The 22,303-nt window shown below is 38.9% G+C and overlaps 1 protein-coding gene across 3 annotated transcripts in view; it reads right to left on the reverse strand.

Annotated features, from left to right (window-relative positions):
• Positions 1-22,303, reverse strand: part of EPSTI1 (epithelial stromal interaction 1) — a 98,268-nt gene that overhangs the window by 873 nt on the left and 75,092 nt on the right. For all 3 annotated transcript variants that reach the window (XM_077778765.1, XM_077778764.1, XM_077778763.1), the window contains 2 exons: positions 12,270-12,343; positions 6,146-6,245 (listed from right to left, as the gene is read on the reverse strand). In XM_077778765.1, the coding sequence (XP_077634891.1) occupies positions 6,146-6,245; positions 12,270-12,343 (174 nt within the window). The remainder of the gene's footprint in view (positions 1-6,145; positions 6,246-12,269; positions 12,344-22,303) is intronic.

Raw genomic sequence — 22,303 nt, forward strand, 5'->3', positions numbered from 1 at the left:
TTTGTAAAAACAAACAAACAAACAAAACAATGTAATGGCTTGTTGAGTGACAGCTCATGAGCTGTGCTCTTAGAGATAGGCTAACATAGGTCACAAATAATAGTGTTCGCAAATATTGTCACCCACCTCCATAGTTACAGCAAGGACAGGACGAACACAGTGTGAAGCACAACAATTTACATGGAAATGTATGGAGTAGAAGGGCACCATATTATACAGCAGAAAGCTGACTTCTAAGGGGACCTGAGGAAGGAGATGGACTAATTGAGTTCCCTCTGCCCCCTACCATGTGCAAAAGGTCAAGAATTCTCCATCAGGCCTCCAGAATGCTGGGGCAAAGTTACACTTGGGATTCAGACGATTGCTGTTCTAACATTCTGGGAAACTAAAATCTCAGGTCGCCTCATAGGTCATGGCAAATGCTCAGCTGCCCTTGAAGACACAGGATTTAAGAGTTTCCATAGCATTTTAAAGGGTCTCACCTACAGACAAAAGAGAATTTGAAGTGATTCTTTCAACATCCTACCCTACGTACATCATGAGAAGTAGAGGGGTCTAGAGAACCAATTGTTTTTAAAGGTAAAAGCAATTTAAATGATCAAAGAAAAAAAACATATATAAAATATGAGACAAATGTGTTTTAAATGTTAAAAGATTTAAAGATAAAGATCAATCTAATTTGTCTATCCAAAATATACTTATTAAAGGCCTGCTACTTAAGTATTTATATGATGTTTCAAGAAACAAGTTTTTCTCTCTTTGGCTTTCATTATTGTTTTGTCATATTTTCTGCCTCCTTCTTTTTCTTCTTTTTCAGCTTTGTACTGATTCCAGTATTTCCTCCAAACCCTATCTGTGAGTTCCTCTCGCACATCCCTAGGGTAGCTCAGGTGTCCTCTATCAACTTCTAAATAAATGACACAGTCTAAATACATCTGTATACTAACATTTTGTCCACTTGCTATTTACAAAACATGTCCAGGATAAAATCTTCATATGTGGTTTCTCTTCTTTCTTTCGTATGGTTTCCTTTGATGAACAAATGTTTCATTTTAATACATATTTATCCTTTCTTTTTGATTTATACCTTGGGTCTTACAAAATCCTCAATTTTTTGTCTATCCTTAAGTTTAAAAAGTCTTCGTTTCTACTTATAAGTCCTAATCCACTTGAAATTGATTGGTTATGATTCCATGAGGTTCTCAATTTGTCCCACCAGCATTTGTTAAAGAGTTCGTTTTCCCCCAATGATGTGCTCTGCCTTCTGTCATACATCAGAATTCCAGAAATGGCTGGGTCCACCTCTACCAATTCCAGACTGTATTAAATATTTAACTAAGTCCCCATACGTATTTCTTTATCTTTAGGAGTGAATTGGTTATGCTTGGTTCTTTGCTTTGATTAGAATTTAATGAAATCTATAGATAATTTGAGAGCTCATTCCAATTCTTACCCATTAAAAAGGTATAATTTCTTCATTCATGCATTCATTAGGGTCTTTCTATGAAAATATTATATATTTTTAAAGGTTATGTGCATTTTTGGTTTTATCTTTTTATTAATTTTTTTGTTTATTCACAATGTATAAAAATGAAGTGAATTTTTATATACTGATCCTGCATCTACCAACATTTTTGGCTCCTAATTTACTCTAATAACTTAAGTATCAATTCCTTCAGATTGTCTGGGTAGATAATTGTATTCTCTATTAATTATAAAAGTTTGTTTTCCTTTCACCCTTTATATGTGATTTAAAGGAAATGCTTTTGATATATTTTTATTATAGAATTTTGATCAGTTTATTAGCTAAAGAAATGTCCTTTCTCTTCCTCCTTTGTTAGCAATTTTTACCACAAATGAGTATTGAAATTAATCAAGTGCTTTTTTCTGCGTCTATTGAGATAATCATACGGTGTTTTTCCTATAATTTATGAGATAAGCCAACTCAGTTTTCATTTTTTCATTTCTGATAAATCTCAAAATTTGTGATTTTTCAATCTGTTTATGAGTGAGCGTATATACATATATATTTTTTCTGTATAGTGTTTGTGTAATCTTGATTCAAGTTATATTCACTTGCTTAATCCTTTGAGAGAATATTTTCTTTTTTCATTTTCTGGAAAACTTTCTAGACATTTGAAATTGTCTGTTACTTCAACATTTAGTACAACTTTTCTGCAATATGTCTAGGCCTGGTTTTTATTTTATTAAAAGACAGTGATAAATTAATTTAGATAGCATTTACACCATCTTGAATTCCCATCAATCATGTGTGAATGAACCTTTATCCCCACAGCCTTGCCAACAGAATATATTGCCAAACTTTTGTTCTTTTGCCAAAATAATACATGAGACATGGTATTTTGATTTAGTTCTTTATTTGTATTCCTTTTATTGTGATGAATTCACTGAGTGTTTTAATTCCAAAAATTATATTTCTTTATTCCTAGAAGTTCTATTTTGTTCTTTTTTCAAATCTTCTTGGTTGTCTTTGTCTCTTGTTTTCCCTCATTGTTTCAAATCCAAAATTTAGTCCATTGAATGTTTTATACATAGCTATTTTCAATTTAGTATCTAAGCATTTTAGTATATCAAATCATATGGTTCTAAATCTTTGTTGTTTGGCCAACCTTCAATCATAGCCACCTGTTTCCTTGTGCCTGTGCTAAGTTCCTTCCAATTACTGTCTTCTGCTGGGGACAGATCAGTGAGCAAAACAATCAAAGGGTCCTGATTGACACAATATGGAAGATCCATTACCACAGGGAGAGACTAAGAGTAAACAGTCAACAATACATATAAGCAAATAATATTAGATATGTAAGAAGTTGCAGAGTGCCAGAGAAAAAGAAGTGGAGGTTGGAAAAATGGATGGCTAGAGCCAGGGATGAGGGCACAGGTGGCAGCATTAAATAAATGGCCAAGGAAACCTCAATAGGGTAGAATTCAAGAAATGCTTGGAGAACAAATCATACGGAGAAGGGTAGAGAGGGAGCAACCATGCGAAGGCCTTGAGGTGAAAGCATCCAGGTCCTTTACGTGTTCAAAGAAAAGCAAGAAAACTCCCATGGCTGGGAGGAGTAAGGAATAAGGGCAGTGGCAGGAGAGCGCCAGCGGGCTAAAGTGGGGTCTAGATCAGGAAACACCTCGTAGGTGACTAACATGGGCTTTGGCTTTTCCTCCATTTGATTTGGAGAGTCATGGGAGCCACTGGGGGACTTTAAGCAGGGAAGTGACAGGATCTGGCTTCTGTTCCAAAGGGATCACTCTCATTATTGAGAATAGGTTCCAAGTGGGTAAGTGTGGAAGCAAGGAAACCATCTAGAAGACTATTTCGAGAATCTAGATAAGCATAATGGAGGTTAGAGGCAGGACAATAGTGGTGGAAGTGGTGAGAAGCTGTGGATTGTATCTATTTTGAAGGAAAAGCCAAAAAGGGTTGTTGATGGATCAGTTGTGAGGGATGTGAGACGGGTTGTACCATTATATAAGCAGGAACAAGTGAAGACGGAAACTTTGGGTAGAGGGGATCAAAGGCCTACTGGGGATCCATGATGTCCTACTAAGTTTTAGACACGTGAAGGTTGAAATGTCCACTAGACATGCAGGTAGAGATATTGCGTGGACAAATGGATAATGCAAGTCTGGATTCAAGGAAGAGATGGAGGCTGGAACTAGAAATGTGGGAGTAATAAGGGGCACCTGGGTGGCTCAGTCAGCTAAGTGTCTGACTTCAGCTCAGGTCATGATCTCACAGCTCATGAGTTCAAGCTGTGGGTCAGTCTCTGTGCTAACAGCTCAAAGCCTGAAGCATGCTTCAGATTCCGTGTCTCCCATTCTCTCTGCTCCTCTCCCACTCATGCTCTATTCCTCTCTCTCTCTCTCTCTCAAAAATAAAATAAACATTAAAAATGTTAAAAAAAAGAAACATGGGAGTAATAAGCACATAAATTGTATTTAATTTAATGAATGATAATGAATAAGGCCACCAAGGTATTAAGTGAACATAAAGTTCAGAAGGTGGTACAGGGTGGATCTCTGAGGTGCTCCAATGTTGAGAGGACAAGATGCAGGGGATTCAGCAAAGGAGAATGAAATGGAGTAGCCACTGAGGTTGCTGGAAACTCGGGAGAGAAGAGTACTCCAGAATCCAAGTAAACAGCTTCAGAGAGGAGGGAGTAACTCACCATGACAAATGGAGCCAAAATATCAAAAGATGAAAACTGAAAAACTACCACGGGACTTTGTAATGTGGACATTGTTAGTGACCATGCCAAGAGCATTATGGTTGGACTGATAAAGTCTAAATCCCGATTTAAATAAGTGTAAGAGAAATGGGAAGAAAGAAATTAGAAACAGCTGAAGGACAGATGCCTCTTGAAGTTCTGCTTGAAAGGGGAACAAAGAAATAGAAGAGTAGCAAGAGGGAGGGAGTATCAATATAATTTATATTTCTCTTTTGTGCTGATGAGAATTTTTCTAGTTGAGATGAATACGTGATGGTTCAGAAGAGAGGGGAGTGTCATTAGAACAAAGTCCCTCAGTAGGTGGAGGAGAAAAAATCTGATCTCCAAGGAAAAATGGGCATATAGGTAAGGATGTCTGTAGGGAGGTGAAGTTGAGAGCCTGAAGAAACTCATCTTTCTCACTGCTTCCTTCAAATAAGGAAAGAGCTGATAATCACTTTGGACTTGGCTATGACTGTCCTACTAAGGAAACTTTAATAACCTTCACTCCTATAATGAGAACATCATGCTCCTTTCTTTTAATCCATGAAGGATCTAAGCAGAGATTTATAGCTCACTTCCATAAGGCCCACCAGTAGTCAGTGGTGAACCAGATTCCTAAATTCTCATTCCCTTAACAGCACTCCATGTGGTATTCTTTCACTCTCTCCCATTATCTTCCCCTCAATCCCAGGTATTTTCCTAAGTAGTTTCTAAATTTCAAGAGTTGATAGGTAGAGGAGAAAATATGCAGAGATTTCACAACATACAGATTCCATGAAATTGGATAATGTCTCAAACTCACAATGCCCCATTTTCCACGTGACCCCCTACTCACATATAATTTGTAAATTGTAACTCATGATGCACAGATACAATGTTTTGATTCTTTCCTCACTCTTCCATCTCATCACTATTCTCGATGCCACAGTGATACACGAGAGCATGCATTATGGAAAGACATGTCTGGTATCATTCCTTGAAAATTTGCCTACACTCAGTTATCCTCAGTATATATATTGAAGATAACTGTGAAATCTATCCATCAATTTTAACCACTAAATACCTTTAAAGAAAACATGCATAAGATTTCCAACAGATTCTCTTCTCAATAATTATCTTTTGCTCATCAAATATTTATTAAAGGGTGATCTCCAGAGTTTCCAGGCCAGCAAGCACTCATTTTGTTGTATTTTACCAGTTTAAAGATCTCTGTCTGTTCCATTTTTCTAGTAGGTACATATGTACTTGGCTTCAATTAAAGTATAAAACTCACTGTAGTTAGTTTTGATTCTAGGTTTGCGTTGCAAACCCTGCAATCATATACATCCAGAAGATGCGGTGCGGGTTCAATGATCTATTGTACACGCAAACACATTAAACACGTATTACAGCACAGTTGCACCGTTTTCTAAACAGAAATCCAGAAGGACATTTCATTTTCAAAGAATGCCTTTTGCTGCAGGGTTTTTTAAAAATCATTTTGTAGTGAAAAGTTAAATACTGGTTTCTTTGATGTGGTAGTTTTCACTGAAAGAATATATTACTAGAGAATGCTGACTATTTTTATAACCATATTGCACTTACAGTCTTCTTGAAAAAAATTTTTTTCATTTGTTTTTGTTGTAGGCCTGGGCAAGGGGTGATAAAAAATCCTTACAGTCCAGGCGATTACCCTGAGAGCAAAGGGCAGGTGTCATTTTTTATTGTGATTGGCCAGAGCTGAAACCAGGACTCACTCCTTCTCTCTAGAAACTATTGTGGAATTTACAGTAATCACCCTGGCTGACTGCCCATCACACAGCCAAACAGCACACCAAAGAAATAATATCTTGGGAGAAGGCCCAACATATTTTTAAAATTCTCATTGTTTTTACTTTCCAACTTTGAAAGATTTTAAGAGAAAAGAAAAAACTCACCCAGCTGTTACCACTATTCATATTCCAATGGCCTCCCAAGTGCTCGAGGCCACCTGGTTGACTTTTGCCTTGGAGTCGGTCCAGAAAAGCATTATTTACCCTTTAAAACAATGAAAAATGTGTGTAAGCAGAAAGCTTGCTACAGGGCTGAGAGATTTTAGGGAACCTAATGTGCTGTATGAACTGACTGTGGGGATTGCTTCCCCCTACCCGCTGCAGCTTAGAAGAAATCTATAGAAACTTCTTCTCACGTTAACCATATGACAATATGACTTGCTGTTAAAGCCTTTGGCTGGAGCTGGTGCCAGTTGTGCCTCTGGGCAGAGGGGGTACAGCTCTGAACTTGAGAGCTTCATTCCCTCATCTTCTATCCGTTCAACAAGAGCTTTTTTCCTGAGCAAATGGTTCCCTTACGGGCCATGCTAGGTGTGAACTCCAGAGGCTGAAAAAGATGGAAGCCTCAGCAAGACCTACAACATGAAGGGGACCCACAGTAGCTCTGTGGCACCGTTGTTGCAACAATAGATGTCCCTCCCATATGCCCTGCACCCCACTGCCAGTCTTGTTAAAGTAAATCCTGTAAGTGGAAAGTAGAAGGTGAATGGGAAGAGAGTATAAAAAATGGGAAAGATCAGAAGAGGGAAACTCAAACTTTCAGAAGAAAGAATGGGCATAGCTTTCCCTGATGTTTGGTGATACCTGCAGCAACCAGTTTCAGAAATTAAGTTTAACACATAGAAGGTGACACCTTAAGGAAAGGCAAGGAAATGATTACCATAACGGTCAGAATAAGGGCTAACTGTATGGTGACGGGGACGCTCTATTTCTGAAGCTGGCTACTTGGATGTTCACCCTGTAATTAACCTTGCTAAATATTTGTTCTATGGACTTTCCTGTGTGTTACATATTACAACTTTTAAATTTAAACAAAGTAAATTTAGGGCTACCGGGGTGGCTCAGTCAGTTAAGCACCCAACTCTTGGTTTCAGCTCAGGTCACGATCTCAAGATTCATGAATTCGAACCCCCACATCAGGCTCTGTGCTGGCAGCACGAAGCCTGCTTGGGATTCTCTCTCCCTCCCCCACTCACACTCTGTCTCAAAATAAATAAACAAACTTAAAAAAAAAATAAATGAAAGGCAACACCATGCTCTCAGTTGCCCATGTATGGTTGAGTCAGGGACATGGAAGCTGAAGAAACAACATTGTAATAGGTACCCTATGATGCCAATGAATTATTAAGGAAATAGCATCATTAGCCCATAAGCTTCTTAGCAGAAACACAGAGCCTGATGCATACCAGCAGCTCAATATATGTTTATGGAAGGAAGGTAGTCAGGACCCATTCACAGCTTCCTTTTCAGTCTTGAAGGTTAACAAAAAGTGGTCGTGGTAGGTGGCTATAAGTCAATGACTGGGAAATTTGGGGACCTTAAGGATAATGACTGCTGGGTGGCAAAGTCAGAGGTTGGGTTTGTTTTGTGCCCATCTGTAGTTTTTCAGTGCTAGCTAAAACGCCAACTGCACGTTGACCCAGATTGATCTCTGGCTTATTGGGTTGCTATTTTCTCAACAACTTCAAAACCTATCAGGTAGTTAGTCACATCTTAGCTACTAGAAAGTTTTTCTTTTTTCCTCTCTCACCATAAAGTGTACCTAAGTGCCATATTCCAGTCAGCCTGGTTCACTGCAAAGTGTAATATTTATGTCCCCTTTTCTCGACCTCTCAGCATGCAGATGGAAAACTATCTTACTGAGCTAGAGACTTGAATATTAAGAGAAATCTGACCCTTAAAAGTGGAACTACCCCCTATGATCCAGTAATTGCTCTACTGGACATTCACCCAAAGAATACAAAAACTAATTCAAAGGGAAATATGCACCCCTATGTTTACTGAAGTATTATCTAAAATAGCCAAATTATGGGAAGAGCCTAAGTGTCCATTGATAGATGAATGGACAAAGAGGTAGTGTGTGTGTGTGTGTGTGTGTGTGTGTGTGTGTAGTGGAATATTATTCAGCCATCAAAATTACTCAGCCCTCAAAAAGAATGAAATCTTGCCATTTGCAACAACACTAATGGAGGTGGAGAGTATGGTGCTAAGAGAAATAAGTCAGAGAAAGACAAATACCATGTGATTTCACTCATATGTGGAATTTAAGAAACAAAACAAGCAAAGGGAAAAAGAGACAGAGAGAAAAAAACCAAGGAACAGACTCTTAACTATAGTGAATAAACTGATGGTTACCAGAGGGGAGGTGGGTGGGGTATGGATAAAATAGGTGATAGAGATTAAAGAGTACACTGATCATGATGAAAAAGAAAAGAGAGAAAACTGATCCTCATCCTCCCTAACTATACAACCAATGGTATTCTGGATTGCCCACGTGCCCGGGACTGTTTTAATCCAGTATTTTTGTCAGCTAGCAAAGACAGGCTTTCCCTCAACATCCCCCAACCACCCCCCATCCAAACCACTAGAAGTTTTTTTTTTTTAATATTTTTATTTACTTCTAGGAGAGAGAGAGAGACAGCGTGAGCAGGGGAGGGTCAGAGAGAGAGAGGGAGACACAGACTCTGAAATAGGCTCCAGGCTCTGAGCTGGAGTCAGCACAGAGCCCGACGCGGGGCTCGAACCCACCAACCGCGAGATCATGACCTAAGCGAAAGTCGGGCGCTTAACCAACTAAGCCACCCAGGCGCCCCCAAACCACTAGAAGTTTTGTTGACTCTACCTACTAAACACATTCTGAATTCACCCATTTCTTTCCATGGCCATCACTCTGGTCCAAACCATTAACCTCTCAGGCCTTGCTTCTGCTTCCACTCACACCCTCTATCGTCTGCTCTCCACACAAGCACCTTACTAAATTATAAAAGAGATCATGCCTTCCTTTTGCTTAAAACCCTCTTATGATTTCCCATTAGTCTTAGAATAAAATTATCGGCTTACAAAATTCTTGTACTTCCTGGCTCCTGCCAACCTCATTTCATTTTATTCTCTTCCTCACCATTGATAGTCCAATCACTGAAGACTCAGACACTCCAAAGTCAGTCCCACTTTTGGGCTTTTGCATTTTCTCCCATACCTGGTAAGAGGGGACATCTAAGTGTATGCTTTGGACCCCAATCTCTACGTGACTGTCTCTTGTCATGTTACCTCTTCATGGAGGAACTATGACCTCCAATTTCTCCCTTAACATCCCCCTGAGATGTGCTTCTCACAGTATGTATCACTGTCTAAAATGCCATTGCTGTTAACTTGTTGACTTCTATTTTGTTCCTCCAGATTGCAGTTTCCATGCAATCAGGGATGTTCTCTGCTGTCTTATGCCTGTTCTTAGTGCCTGGAAGAAAGCCTTCGCAGAGTGTGCCTTGATACGTAAAAGGTGAGTAAAGGAAGCGTGCAGGTTCACAGTCCCAACATCTGTCTGCTTCTGTGACTGCACCTGCATCGTGAAACCCCCAATGGTGGTGAGTACGGGCTGCAAATAGCCCATCGTCCACTGATCTCAGTTTGCCCACACGCTGTGAGGACGGATGGCTTGTCATGGATGCAAGTGGTATGATTCTTCTGAGCACCAGTTACTAAGAGGACATCACTTACTAAAGGGATTGTTTTTCTCAATTCCTACTGAGAATTCAAACAGAAGGAAAAGTACCTGTTTATACAATTTTGATTACTAGCGTTAGAAAGTACATATGCTTTATTGCAGTGCTCTGGATTTTCTTCTAAGGGTTAATATGGATAAAAACTATTTAAGGATGGTTAAGTTTCAATAAATCAATTCAATCCACTCCAGTTTGCAGCTCATAGCCCAGATCTTTTCTAGTCCTTGACCTCCATGCTCTTTCTTTTCTGAAGTTTCAACTTTCTTCTCTTACTCGAAAAGTTACCATGGGTCAGGTTCAGGTGCAGCCAAGTTCAGTCAGTATAGAATACACTGAAAAGCTTGTGAGGAATACTGTAAACTTTCTCTTACAAAACTTAGAGTTGAGTTTCCTGATATGTGTACTTCTAAACAGTAGAAAGCACATTGTCTTTTTGGCTCCAACAAAACTATGTCCCTGGAGAAAACCTAACTTAAATCCCACCCCCGCCCCTCCCCACACACAGAGGGAGAGAGAGAGGGAGGGAGGGAGGGATGGTGTTGCTGCCCTCAGCAGTAATGGTTACACCATTTTATTTGTTAAAAGACTACCAAATGAGTATTTTCATATAACATGGGAAAGCTCGCTGTAAACTCTAAAGGACAATACAAACATACACTCTCTTCAAATACTGATTAAGAACATAAAATATGTGTTTAAAAACTTGATCAGTTATCTCAAAACTGGTTACTGAGTTTATTACCCAGAGAGATTTCCTATTAAATTTGCATCTATATTTAACTAGAATCCATAAAAAGAGAAAATAAAGTGTAGAAAATAGCCCCCCCCCAATATTTAGTATACTGCAGTATGGAAATACGCTTAAAGAATGAGGGTCAAGGTTCCAAGAAAATAATCCTTTCCACCTCCAATCAAATAACTTGTATTTTTATTGGAGGCCCATTGAAGATGAATTTTCTTAGCAACAGGACCTATTACTGTGACATACCACACTATTCTTAAGATGTTTAAAGCTTTACAATCCAGAAAAGCTTTATAATACAGTCCTCAGAAATAAAGAGAAATAGGGAGAGGTGGGGGGGGGAAGAAATAAAGAGAAATAACTGGCTACCACTAACAACCGATGTTAAAGAAATACACTATCAAGTTTTTTTAATAGAAAGAATTTTAAAGAGAAAATGAGAAAAACCAATAAGAGACTAAGGTTTATAACCTACTTTATTAAAATAAAAAAACAAAACAAAGATAGCAGTAACCATTATCCCTTACCCAACAAAATAGCCTAACCAGTGGATCAGAGTTTTGATGTTTTCTTTTAATTGGAAAAAAAAAAAACCCACATAAATTCACATTTGACATTTTAAAACTATTTTAACTGGATTATGGAAGCAGAATAATCCAGTCAAAAGACTAGGAGTCCCCATCCAGAGTTCACAGCCGTGGCAGAATTGGGGACTTCCATTAACACTTTGTAAAGTCTCATTTACAAAATGAAAGCACCACAATGTAAAAACACACATTAGCAATAGTGAGAAGGTTAAACCTGTAAGTGAAAGCACTTGGTTTTAGAAAAAGAATTTGCTCCTTTAGATCATGAGAGCCTTTATATTAAATATGTCTGAGATCCTCAACCACGCTGCAATAAACTAGGATAACCCAAGTGCCCCCAGGAAAATCTTAGAATAATGATAAATATGGCAGTACTAGCACTGGTCCAATACCAGTATGATATATTCCTGAGTGCTCTTAAGGTCGGATATTAGGAATAAGATAGAGAGTACTTAAAAATTGCTCAGTGGTTCTGTTTTAAGAAGTTTTCCCCAATATGTTAGTCAGTATAAAATGGTTCTTGTCTGAGCTTTTGTATGAGTATCCCCATCTGGATGAGTTCAATTATTCTAAAGTTGTCTATGAACAGTAAAGGATCATCTCAAAGTATTAAAATGCTTTGTCCCATGGGAGGCAAATTAAGTATAACCTAAATAAACAAATAGCTTGGGAGCATGATTCTGTTTTCCAGTGTGAATTTATACCCCCTACCCAGAAAAGCTGGATAGTGTGTGTGTGTGCGTGTGTGCATGTGTGTGTGTGCGTGTGTGTGTGCGTGTGTGTGTGCGTGTGTGTGTGTGTGTAGCAGTTAGCATCCTCACATACATCCCATACCCCCATATAAAGATTAAAATGATGAGCACTGGGTGTTATATGGAAACCAACTTGACAGCAAACTATGAAAGAAAAAAATATATGGTCCCAATTAAATGAAAACTGAAAAATGTATACATATGTGTCAAAGTACTCCATAAATATTTGAATTAATATTGAATTAATCAAAAATACTGGAAAATAAAATAAAACCATTGAATGTGGTTTTTGAATCTGTATTACCTTTTTAATCTTTATATTAATAACATTTTTATTCAATAAAACTATTGAATGCTGTCTTAAAAGAATTGCAAAAACTTTGCAAGTAATTGTTTTAACCAAGGATGCTAATTTTATTAGCCATTTACCTCCTGTGTTCAGCCTGGTGGGTTTTGGTTCTTTCTTCCTCCTGTTGCTGTCGGTTAAATTCCAGTAATTCACTCTAAGAACAATAAAAGTTTTAAAATACGGCTTTCAGTTAACATGGTTGTACAGAAGATACTCAAATCAATTACATACTTAACCTTAGCTGGTATAATATTTCATTTTTGAAACTTTTACTTAAGTACCATTTCCATGTGAAATTATTTTCTTATATAATTAGGTAGCAAAAATGATTGTGCCTTAGTCAAACAATAGCTCTGGGAGGAGAAAATTGTAAGATTAAAAAGCCAGTGTGCATGCTCAAGATATGAGACTAATAGCTACAATGTACATAGAAGAAAGTGTAATGTAAGTCAGACTCACCTGTGTCTTACAAAGAAAAATCAAATTAATTCTTGAAGAAATGCCACACAGTACTATTTCTGGGTATTTCTCTAGCATTTCTTTCCCAACAAATTTATAGTAACTTACAAATAAATGTTGGGCTCAATTCTGTAGTACAATTCCATTAGTAAAACATTCTTCATCCTGGAGAATAATCAATTTACCTATTATTGACTAGTTACTTCTAATAGCAGCAGAGCTTGAGACCCCCTGAAAGGGATACTTTGCTTCAAGTAGGAGATCATGTCACCCCAGCTAGATCTCTGCTTCTGACATTCCAATTATTTTCTTAGAAGAGGCAACTTCCAAACTTAGTTACTCTGTTTATGATATTAATCCAAAGAACTAGGTGCCAGGATTTCTCTAATGCTCAACTGCCTGCCTTGAGGCAGACTGATTTTTAACCTCTTTTCAAAAACAGAAAAAGGTAAAGGGAAGAGAGTTATCAAGACTGTCATAAATTAATGCCTGAGTCAGAGAATTTTCTGGTGGAGAAAATACTGACTGGGGTGCCTGGGTGGCTTAGTCAGTTGAGCGTCCAACTTCGGCTCAGGTCATGATCTCACAGTTCGTGGGTTCAAGCCCCGCATCGGGCTCTGTGCTGACAGCTAGCTCAGAGCCTGAAGCCTGTCTTCAGTTTCTGTGTCTCCCTTTCTCTCTGACCCTCCCCTGCTCACGCTGTCTCTCTCTCTCTCTCTCTTTCTCTCTCTCTCTCTCTCTCTCATAAATAAATAAATTAAATAAAACATTAAAAAAAAAGACTGACATGTCTTGATAAAAAGATACCAACATATGTATTTTTAACCCTAAAACTTCTTTAATTAAAAGTATAAACTAGGAGTGCCTGGGTGGCTTCATCAGTTAAGCGTCCGACTTCGCCTCAGTTCATGATCTCACGGTTTGTGGGTTCAAGCCCCGGGTCGGGCTCTGTGCTGACAGCTCAGAGCCTGGAGCCTGTTTCAGATTCTGTGTCTCTTTCTGACCGTCCCCTACTCACGCTGTCTCTCTCTCTGTCTCTCTCAGAAATAAATAAAATATTTTTTAAAAAAGTATAAACTAACTCCAGAGTTCAGACTGACATTTTGTGGTTTTTTAACTTTATTCAAAGGCCTTCGGACATTCTACATTCCTCAAAATAAACAGACTGCTTTTATATACTGTGATATTCCAAATATATTACTTGTCAATCCATAAAGCACATTATTTAATTCTAATTCCTATCTAGCACCATCAAGAAAGGAAAACGAGTTTTCTAAATAACTGAATAATTTTCACTCAACTCTTCTACAGGCATTTATGCAAGTCTCATGCCAGAGACTCACTTTTCTACAGTGACATGAAATCATTTATTCATTTTTTGTCACTATAATACATGTACTAGTTTTAAATGTCTACCAAGTAACGTGCTAGTTATTAGTACTACCAAGGCTTATGCAAAAATAAAAGAAAGGGGCACCTGTGTGGCTCAGATAAGTGACGCACTCTTAATTTTGGCTCAGGTCCTGGAGTTCAAGCCCTACCTTCACTGGCCACTGAGCTGGCAGCCCAGCAGCCTGCTTGGGATTCTCTCTCTCCCTTGGTCTCTCTGCGCTGCCCCCCACACCCTGTCTCTGTCTCTCTTAAAATAAATAAATAAACTTAAGGGGCGCCTGGGTGGCTTAGTCGGTTAAGCGTCCGACTTTCGCTCAGGTCATGATCTCACGGTTCGTGGGTTCGAGCCCCGCGTCGGGCTCTGTGCTGACAGCCAGCTCAGAGCCTGGAGCCTGTTCCAGATTCTGTGTCTCCCTCTCTCTCTGACCCTCCCCTGCTCATGCCGTCTCTCTCTCTCTCTCTCTCTCCTAGAAATAAATAAAAACATTTTTAAAAAATAAATAAATAAATAAACTTAAAAAAAAAAAACACCTCCTGTCCTTCCCATCAACCTCAGAATCACTTTCAATTACTGTGTGTAGTTTCATCTGTCAATTACCTCCCTTCTTAATAGCATGCATATTCTTCTATGTCTTAACTTTTCAAAAACATATTATCTTTTGACTTCCTGCTATGGAAGAAGATGTATGTCTCTATTAACTACCCCCATCCCGGTCCCAACTTCCCCTCCCAAGCACATCGCCTTCCTCAGCGCCCATCTTTACAATGTTTTCTAACACTCAGTGCGGAAGGGGTGGGGCTCCAGGGGTCCTACCCGTTCCCCTTTAGACGTCCAATTCCTCCTCATCTTTTCAGCCCCAGCTCTGGACGCACGAGGTGCCTCCATTTCCAGAATGGCGCTGGACGGCTTCAGCTGGCACCTCCCGTCTTGCAAATGAGTTTTGGCTTTTCCTGCCCTACTTTTCAGCTTCCGAAATCCTGCTGATTTCTTTTCTTTGCTGCAATTTCTGGCCTGTTCTTTTGCTTTTACTGGCTTATACCTTTAAATGTTTCCCCCTTTATCTTCTTTTCAGTGGGATTTGGGGAGAGGGGGACTGGAGATAATCAAATGAAATGTTTTTGCAGATATAATGTTTAACCAGAATTTAACATTTTCAAACAAAAAAATGTTACTAGACTTCTGTTATTTGATCCCTACAATAATTCCCAAAGGTAGGCAGAAATATAAGGTATTATTTGATGAGTGAATGAATTGAGTGCAGATTATGCTTGTTTTACAGATGAGGGAAAAAGATCAGAAACTCAATTTAAGTAACTTATCAAGAGCTAAATGGCTCATTAGTAGCAAAATAAAGACTAAAGCTTAGACTTTTTTGTATCTAGTCTCCCCTGTAAGATGTATCCAAAATAGGCAGTTAAGATTAAGGATAACTAGGGGCGCCTGGGTGGCTTAGTTGGTTAAGCGTCCGACTTTCGCTTAGGTCATGATCTCGCAGTTCGTGGGTTCGAGCCCTGCGTCTGGCTCTGTGCTGACTGCCAGCTCAGAGCCTGGAGCCTGTTTCAGTCTGTGACTCCCTCTCTCTCTGACCCTCCCCTGCTCATGCTGTCTCTCTCTCTCTCTCTCCTAGAAATAAATAAAAACATTTAAAAAAAAAAGATTAAGGATAACTCGGTGTGCCTGGGTGGCTCAGTTGGTTAAGGGTCCAACTTCGGCTCAGGTCATGATCTGAGCCCCACGTCGAGCTTTGTGCTAACACCTAGCTCAGAGCCTGGAACCTGCTTCAGATTCTCTATCTCTCTCTCTCTCTGACCCTCCCCTGCTCACGTTGTGTGTCTCTCTCTTGAGAAATAAATAAAACATTTAAACAAATTTTTTAAAAAGATTAAGGATAACTAGTCGGTAGTTCATCATATTCCAGTATAAATGCCACATCCAGAAATATAGCACCTGTTTACACTCAAAAGTTCTAACAGAACATATCCAGCCTAAATCAAAATTCCTCTTGTCAAAGGATGCTAATTCTTCTCACATGCATTAACCCATTTCTCCAACAAGCAACTTCTGATATCCAGCCCATCCTAAGTTTAATAACACGAACTCTGAACAAATTAAATTCTCATCATCTCGAGACATGAGACAAAAACAAAAACGATAAAAGGCATATATTCTGAGTATATGTGAATATTATTACATTTGCTTTAAAGTATTTTTTCAGCCTTGGCAAAATGATCCTGAAATTCATTTGGAAAAAAACTAATATCCAATCATATCATGAAAAACAAAAAAAAAAAAAAAAAAAAAAAAAAAAAAAAAAGAAAGAGTCAGCTTCACCAAATATTAAAACATATCATGAAACTGCAGCAACTAAAACAATCTGATTGAGCCCAGGAATCCATGGAAATGTAGTTTACCGTAAAGTTGTATGCTAATGCATGCAGGAGAGACCATTCAATGGATGGCAAAGAACTAGCCAGCTATTGTGAGAATTAAAACTAGATTTTTTAAATACCAAAATAAATTTTATAGAGTCTAACAGTTGAACTTAAAAGATGGAACCACAAGAGTTTTCAAAGGAGGCATGGGTAAATTTATTTATAAATGTGGAACAAGGAAGCTTCCAAAATCATAAAGGAAAATGATTGACAAATGTGGCTGCATAAAAATTCAAAGCTTCCACTGGGAAAAATTCCATAAACAAAATTAGAAAACAAAAAAAAATGTAGAACACATATAGGCTAATTCAATTATTCTTTCATTCATTCAACAACATCTGAATGCTTATCATGAGCCGGGCGTGGATCTATGTGATGGGGATGCAATAATGAACAAGACAGATGAGATCCATGATTAAGAGTTTCTACTCTAGAAAAAAGGAAACCCATCAACAAGTGAGAAATATATCCAGCTGTAATCCTATGCAGAGGATCAAACACACTGATGTGAGGCTCAGTTACCATTTTAGATCAAGGCTCAAAAAAGGTCTGAGGAGGTGGATAAGACTTCATATAAACTAAGGAGGAAAAAAAAACAACAATAACCAAACAGAAAGAGGACCAAAGGATGGGAAGAGAAAATTCACATATAAAGTACAGATCGCTTGTTAATTCAAAACGGTCACCATCTTCACACACAATCAAAGAAACATAAGTCAGAACAGGGAGATAAAATTTTTCTATCCTACTGGCAAAAACGAGAAAAGATTGACAGAGAATCAAGTACACTCAAGCATTTTGATGGCACATCTAAATTAGTGAAAACCAATTTAGTTTTTGAAGGGCAATTTAGCAACAACAATCAACATGTTAAACATACACATCCTTTGCAGAACTGTTCAAAGATATACAGATAGGGACATTTATAGTTGTATTATTGAAACAGTAAAAGTTCAAGAGAAAGTCTCTGCCCATTAAAAAGGAACTAGACCAGCAAGCTAAACTGTCTGCACAATGGAATACTATGCAGGAGCTACAGAGAATAAGGTAGATGGGAAAGAAGGAGAGGAAACTATGGAGGGATCTCAAAGATACATTAAGTTATAAAAGGTCCAGAGAACAAACTGATGGTTGCCAGAGTGGAGGGGTTTGGGGGTTGGGCAAAATGGGTGAAGGCTTCCAGTTATGGAATGAATAAGTCATGGGAATAAAAAGTACAACATAGAGAATACAGTCAATGATATTTTAATAGTGATGGATGGGGACAGACAGTAGCCAAACCTGTGGTGTATAATGTATAACATTATACACTTGTCAATTTACTAAGTTGTGCACCTAAAACTAATGTAACATTGTGTGTCAAATACTCAATTTTTTTCCTTATGGGGCAATAAGTAAAATAAATAGGGAAAAAAAAGGTAGGTTGAGAGGACTTTTCTTGGGACTGTTCCATGTAAATAGAAAAGATATACATATATCCATTTCAACTTTTATATACAGATGTAAATCATATTTAAAATAATTTTATAAAAAAACATACACCAAAATGTTAACTGTTAATTCTCAGTAGGAAAAGAATCATGGAGTGGATGGGCAGGGTAGGAAGTTTTAACATCATATATAAGTTTTGCTTTCTGACTCTTAATCCATGTGCATATGTTACTTCCTCATACAATCCACAGAAGTTTATCTGTGTGGGAGACCATTTCTGGTTCTTTATGTTTTCCTCTATTTAAAAATCCTAATGAGGGGCACCTCAGCGGCTCATTAGGTTAAAAGTCCAACTTTGGCTCAGGTCATGATCTCATGGTTTGTGGGTTCAAGTCCCGCATCAGGCTCTGCACTGCTTGGGATTCTCTGTCTCTTTCTCTCTCTCTCTCTCTCTCAAAATAAATAAATGAAGTTTAAAAAATCCTAATGAATTTATATAGTTTTTAATACATAAAGATGCAAAAATGAAGTAAGAAGCCAAGAACTGCCAGGAAGGAAGCACAGAGGACAGGAAGAGAGTACCATGCATCATCCTATGACGGAGCAAGGACAGGGAGAAAAGAAAACTCCGAGCAGGAGGGAAACCAGGACAGAGCTGAGGAGGCATCGCCATGCAAGGACATGCCTCCAGATGGCAGAGGGGAGGTTCTGGCATCTCTGCTCCCTGAACTATTTATATCTAGCAAAGCGTTTTTACCAGGAAGAGGCAAGTTTTCCTTTGGTGCCGCGAGGATAATTTCAACTAATTACTTTGTTCTGTTGACGTGACAGCCACTGCAGATGCATCTTCGTGCCTCAGAAGCACATCCTTGACTCATTTGCTGGCTTTTCACACAGAAGTGCAATATCTAGTTGGACAGATACAAATATGGGGTTCTTGTTCCAAGGACTGAGCTTTGGCCGTTAAGAAAATCAAAATACTGGGGCGCCTGGGTGGCTTAGTCGGCTAAGCGTCCGACTTTCGCTTGGGTCATGATCTCGCGGTTCGTGGGTTCGAGCCCCGCATCGGGCTCTGTGCTGACTGCCGGCTCAGAGCCTGGAGCCTGTTTCAGAGTCTGTGACTCCCTCTCTCTCTGACCCTCCCCTGCTCACGCTGTCTCTCTCTCCCAGAAATAAACATTAAAACAAATCTTTAAAAAAAAACAGAAAAAGAAAATCAAAATACTTTAAGCAGGAGGAATGTGAAGCACAGCATCTGAGACACTGTCAGGTGCTGTCCCACTCAACACCTATTTGTTAAGCACCAACCATTTTCCAGACACCGGGATTCATGCTGCAGGTACAGATGCAAACAGACACAGCTCTACCCTGAAGGAAACCATTTTGCAGGGAGGGAGACAGAGCCAGAAACAGCTATGAGACAAGGCGCAATGAAATGTATTGCTGATCACCAGTTGGAGCCACACGACATAGGGCTACAAAGAAAGGGATGCAGGGAAACAAGGTGCAAAGCTTGCCGGGTGTCGTTCAATAACGGAAGGGTGTCACGAAGACTCCCAGAGGAAAGACAGCATGTCTTCCCACATCTCCCTATGTTGACAGAGCTCCATACCAAGAGGGCACTAAAGCAATAGGATAAACACAGTATCATTTTGGAGATGCTAAGAGCAGAATCTGCTGTAAACGTTGGCCAAAGTGGTGGAGGTAAATGCAGACAACACAGCAATCCGTGCCTCTAACTTTGCTCACCCCTCTGGAGGGAGTAGGGGGAGCTGCTCTCGCCAGAGGACAGGCGGCTGGGCTGGGGGGCTGCAAGGATCAGGGGTGGGGCCCAAGCTAACAGCAAGAAGTAGAGGGCTCGCCGCTTCCTGCCAGAGGTTGTCAAAATCACTTCTCTGTGGTCCAATGAACCAAAGGGTCAACCACACAACAGCTAGGTGGGTGCGAGCTGGACACTGGAGAAACCTGTTGAGGCCAGAATGGAAGAGATGCCCAGAGCAAGGCTCTCATGCAGTAACTGAAGACTAAGATAGGGTCATTTGGAAATCATGTCTGAATCCCAGTGAGGCGTGTTCTGACATGGTTCGGCTTGACCGCTTTATGTAAACATTAAAGTGCCATCGCCCGGCCAGGACAAACTTTTCCCAGGAGAGGATGTTCTCTCAACTCAAGAGGAAAAGGGCAGTAGAAGCAGGAGAGTTGATATGAATGTTAAAGGACTCCTTCCTTTGAATGCTTTTTAATATAAGAGAAAAGCACCATAGGGAGGGGCAGTTCCGAGAACTCCTGCTTTTAGGGACCCCCCCACAGTAACCCCTTTGCCCAGAAGGACAAAGATGGCCTTCACTAGGGAACAAAGTGGAAACTACTTGAAAAACTTGAGATAACCAAATCAGAGGAAGTAAATATTAATGGGTAAAATAGGGAGTCAAAATATAGCAATAGCGTATATTCCCCCTTTTACTAATTGTTTGTTCTATCATTTTAATATAAAGACAAATGGACTTCCAACTATTAATAATCATTGAGTCACACAGCTCTCTCCCAGCACAGAAATACTTCCCATCAACTTTCTTCTTTTAAGAAAAATATTTCTCGGGGCGCCTGGGTGGCTCAGTCAGTTAAGCGTCCAACTTCGGCTCAAGTCATGATCTCACGGTTCGTGGGTTCGAGCCCCGCGTCGGGCTCTGTGCTGACAGCCAGCTCAGAGCCTGGAGACTGTATCAGATTCTGTGTCTCCCTCTCTCTCTGNNTCTCTCCTAGAAATAAATAACAATAAAAAAAAAAGAAAAATATTTCTCATAAAAGTTACTTGTTCATTGTAGAAAGTGTAGAAAATACAGAAACAATAAAGGGCAGACATAATAATCACTCAAAAAATCTCTCTACCGATAACCTGTCTCTGTATTTCCCTCATTTCTTGATTTATACACACAGATTACAAACTTCTTATCAGCACCCCAGGCCACATTTGTAGGCTTGCCACGTGCCAGGCATTAAGATAAACTTTCTACAAGCTCTCTCTGATGCTAGAAACAGAATCACGGGTCTAATAACTCTTGCACATAATAAATCTTAGAGGGACGAAGTAATTTGCACAAAGTACAACAAGAAGAGGCAGGTTTCAAAAGTCACCCAGAGTCCACTTTATAAAATGTATTTGTTTCATTTTTATATGGGTGATCATATTCCCACATCATTAAAGCACAGTAGCAGTTGCGGCGTGGTATTCTGAACTTCAAAATCCTCAAATCCTCTCTTACCGAACAAATAGTTGCAAACTTCCCAGTAAGATTATTTTAAAAATAAACAACAGTGTACATACATGTTGTGTACGTCTCTGATCTCTGATTATTTCCACAGAACAAACTTAGACTTTTTATATCTAATACTTCCACATTTAGGAAACTAGAATTTGATATCGAAAAGAGCCCTTCAGTTCACCTCTTCTGCACGGCAGTACAAGGGAGTTTCAGATATTTTTAAATAGCTAATACCTTAAGCTCTCCTTGCCCCAGCACACACACAAATTATTATCCATATTCTGTAAAGCTTCATGTTTAGTCTTATGATTATTCTCACAGTTGAAATGTAGAAACAGTCTTCAAGCCACCTCATTTCACTGACAATTTTATTGGAGTTGCACTAACTTCACAAATGAATTTGGATAGAACTACAGTTGAATTTTACCACTTGGAAGCATCAACCATCTCTACATTATTCTGACACGTATCATAGGAAAGTTTGGGTGGTTTTTTTTTTTTTTTGGCTTATTCACTTTTTGGAAGGGGTGGGGAAAAGAGCAATTTCTTTACATAGTTGCGTTTTGATAAGGACTTTTTATTCCATTATATTTTCCAATTAACTATTGCTAATATTTGATAAAGTTGTTGATTCCTGTATTTTATAACCAATTCTTTTTATTGAATTCCACTGTTCTAATAATTTTTCAGTGGATTCTCTTAGGTTGTACAGGCAAAATGCTCTCATCCAAAAATAATAACTTATTTCCAATAATTAGAAAAGCTCCTTTAGTTTTGTCTTATCAAGTTGGCTGAAACAAACTTTGTTCCTAGCTATCCTAAGAGTTTTTAGCTTAAAAACAAAAAGTTGTCCATCAAATAACGTTAACTTAAAAGCACTGGGTTAGAATTTCCAGAACAGTGCCAGTTGGTAGTAGGGGTTGCAGATAGCCTGATATTGTTTACTGCTCTAATATTTCACCATTGAATTAATGTTGGTTATTGTCTTGGAAGACTATATGTACGTTAAGACAATCTTTTAAATTTCTAGTTCACCATAGTTGTTTTTTTGTTGTTGCTAATTGGTAGTAAAGATTAAAATTTATCAATGCCTTTTTTTTTTTTGCAGCTAAAAAGGTGTTTCTATGGAATTTTCT

The sequence above is a fragment of the Crocuta crocuta genome, unplaced genomic scaffold (genome assembly GCF_008692635.1).
Source record: "Crocuta crocuta isolate KB4526 unplaced genomic scaffold, BGI_CrCroc_1.0 scaffold586, whole genome shotgun sequence".
Lineage (NCBI taxonomy): Eukaryota > Metazoa > Chordata > Mammalia > Carnivora > Hyaenidae > Crocuta > Crocuta crocuta.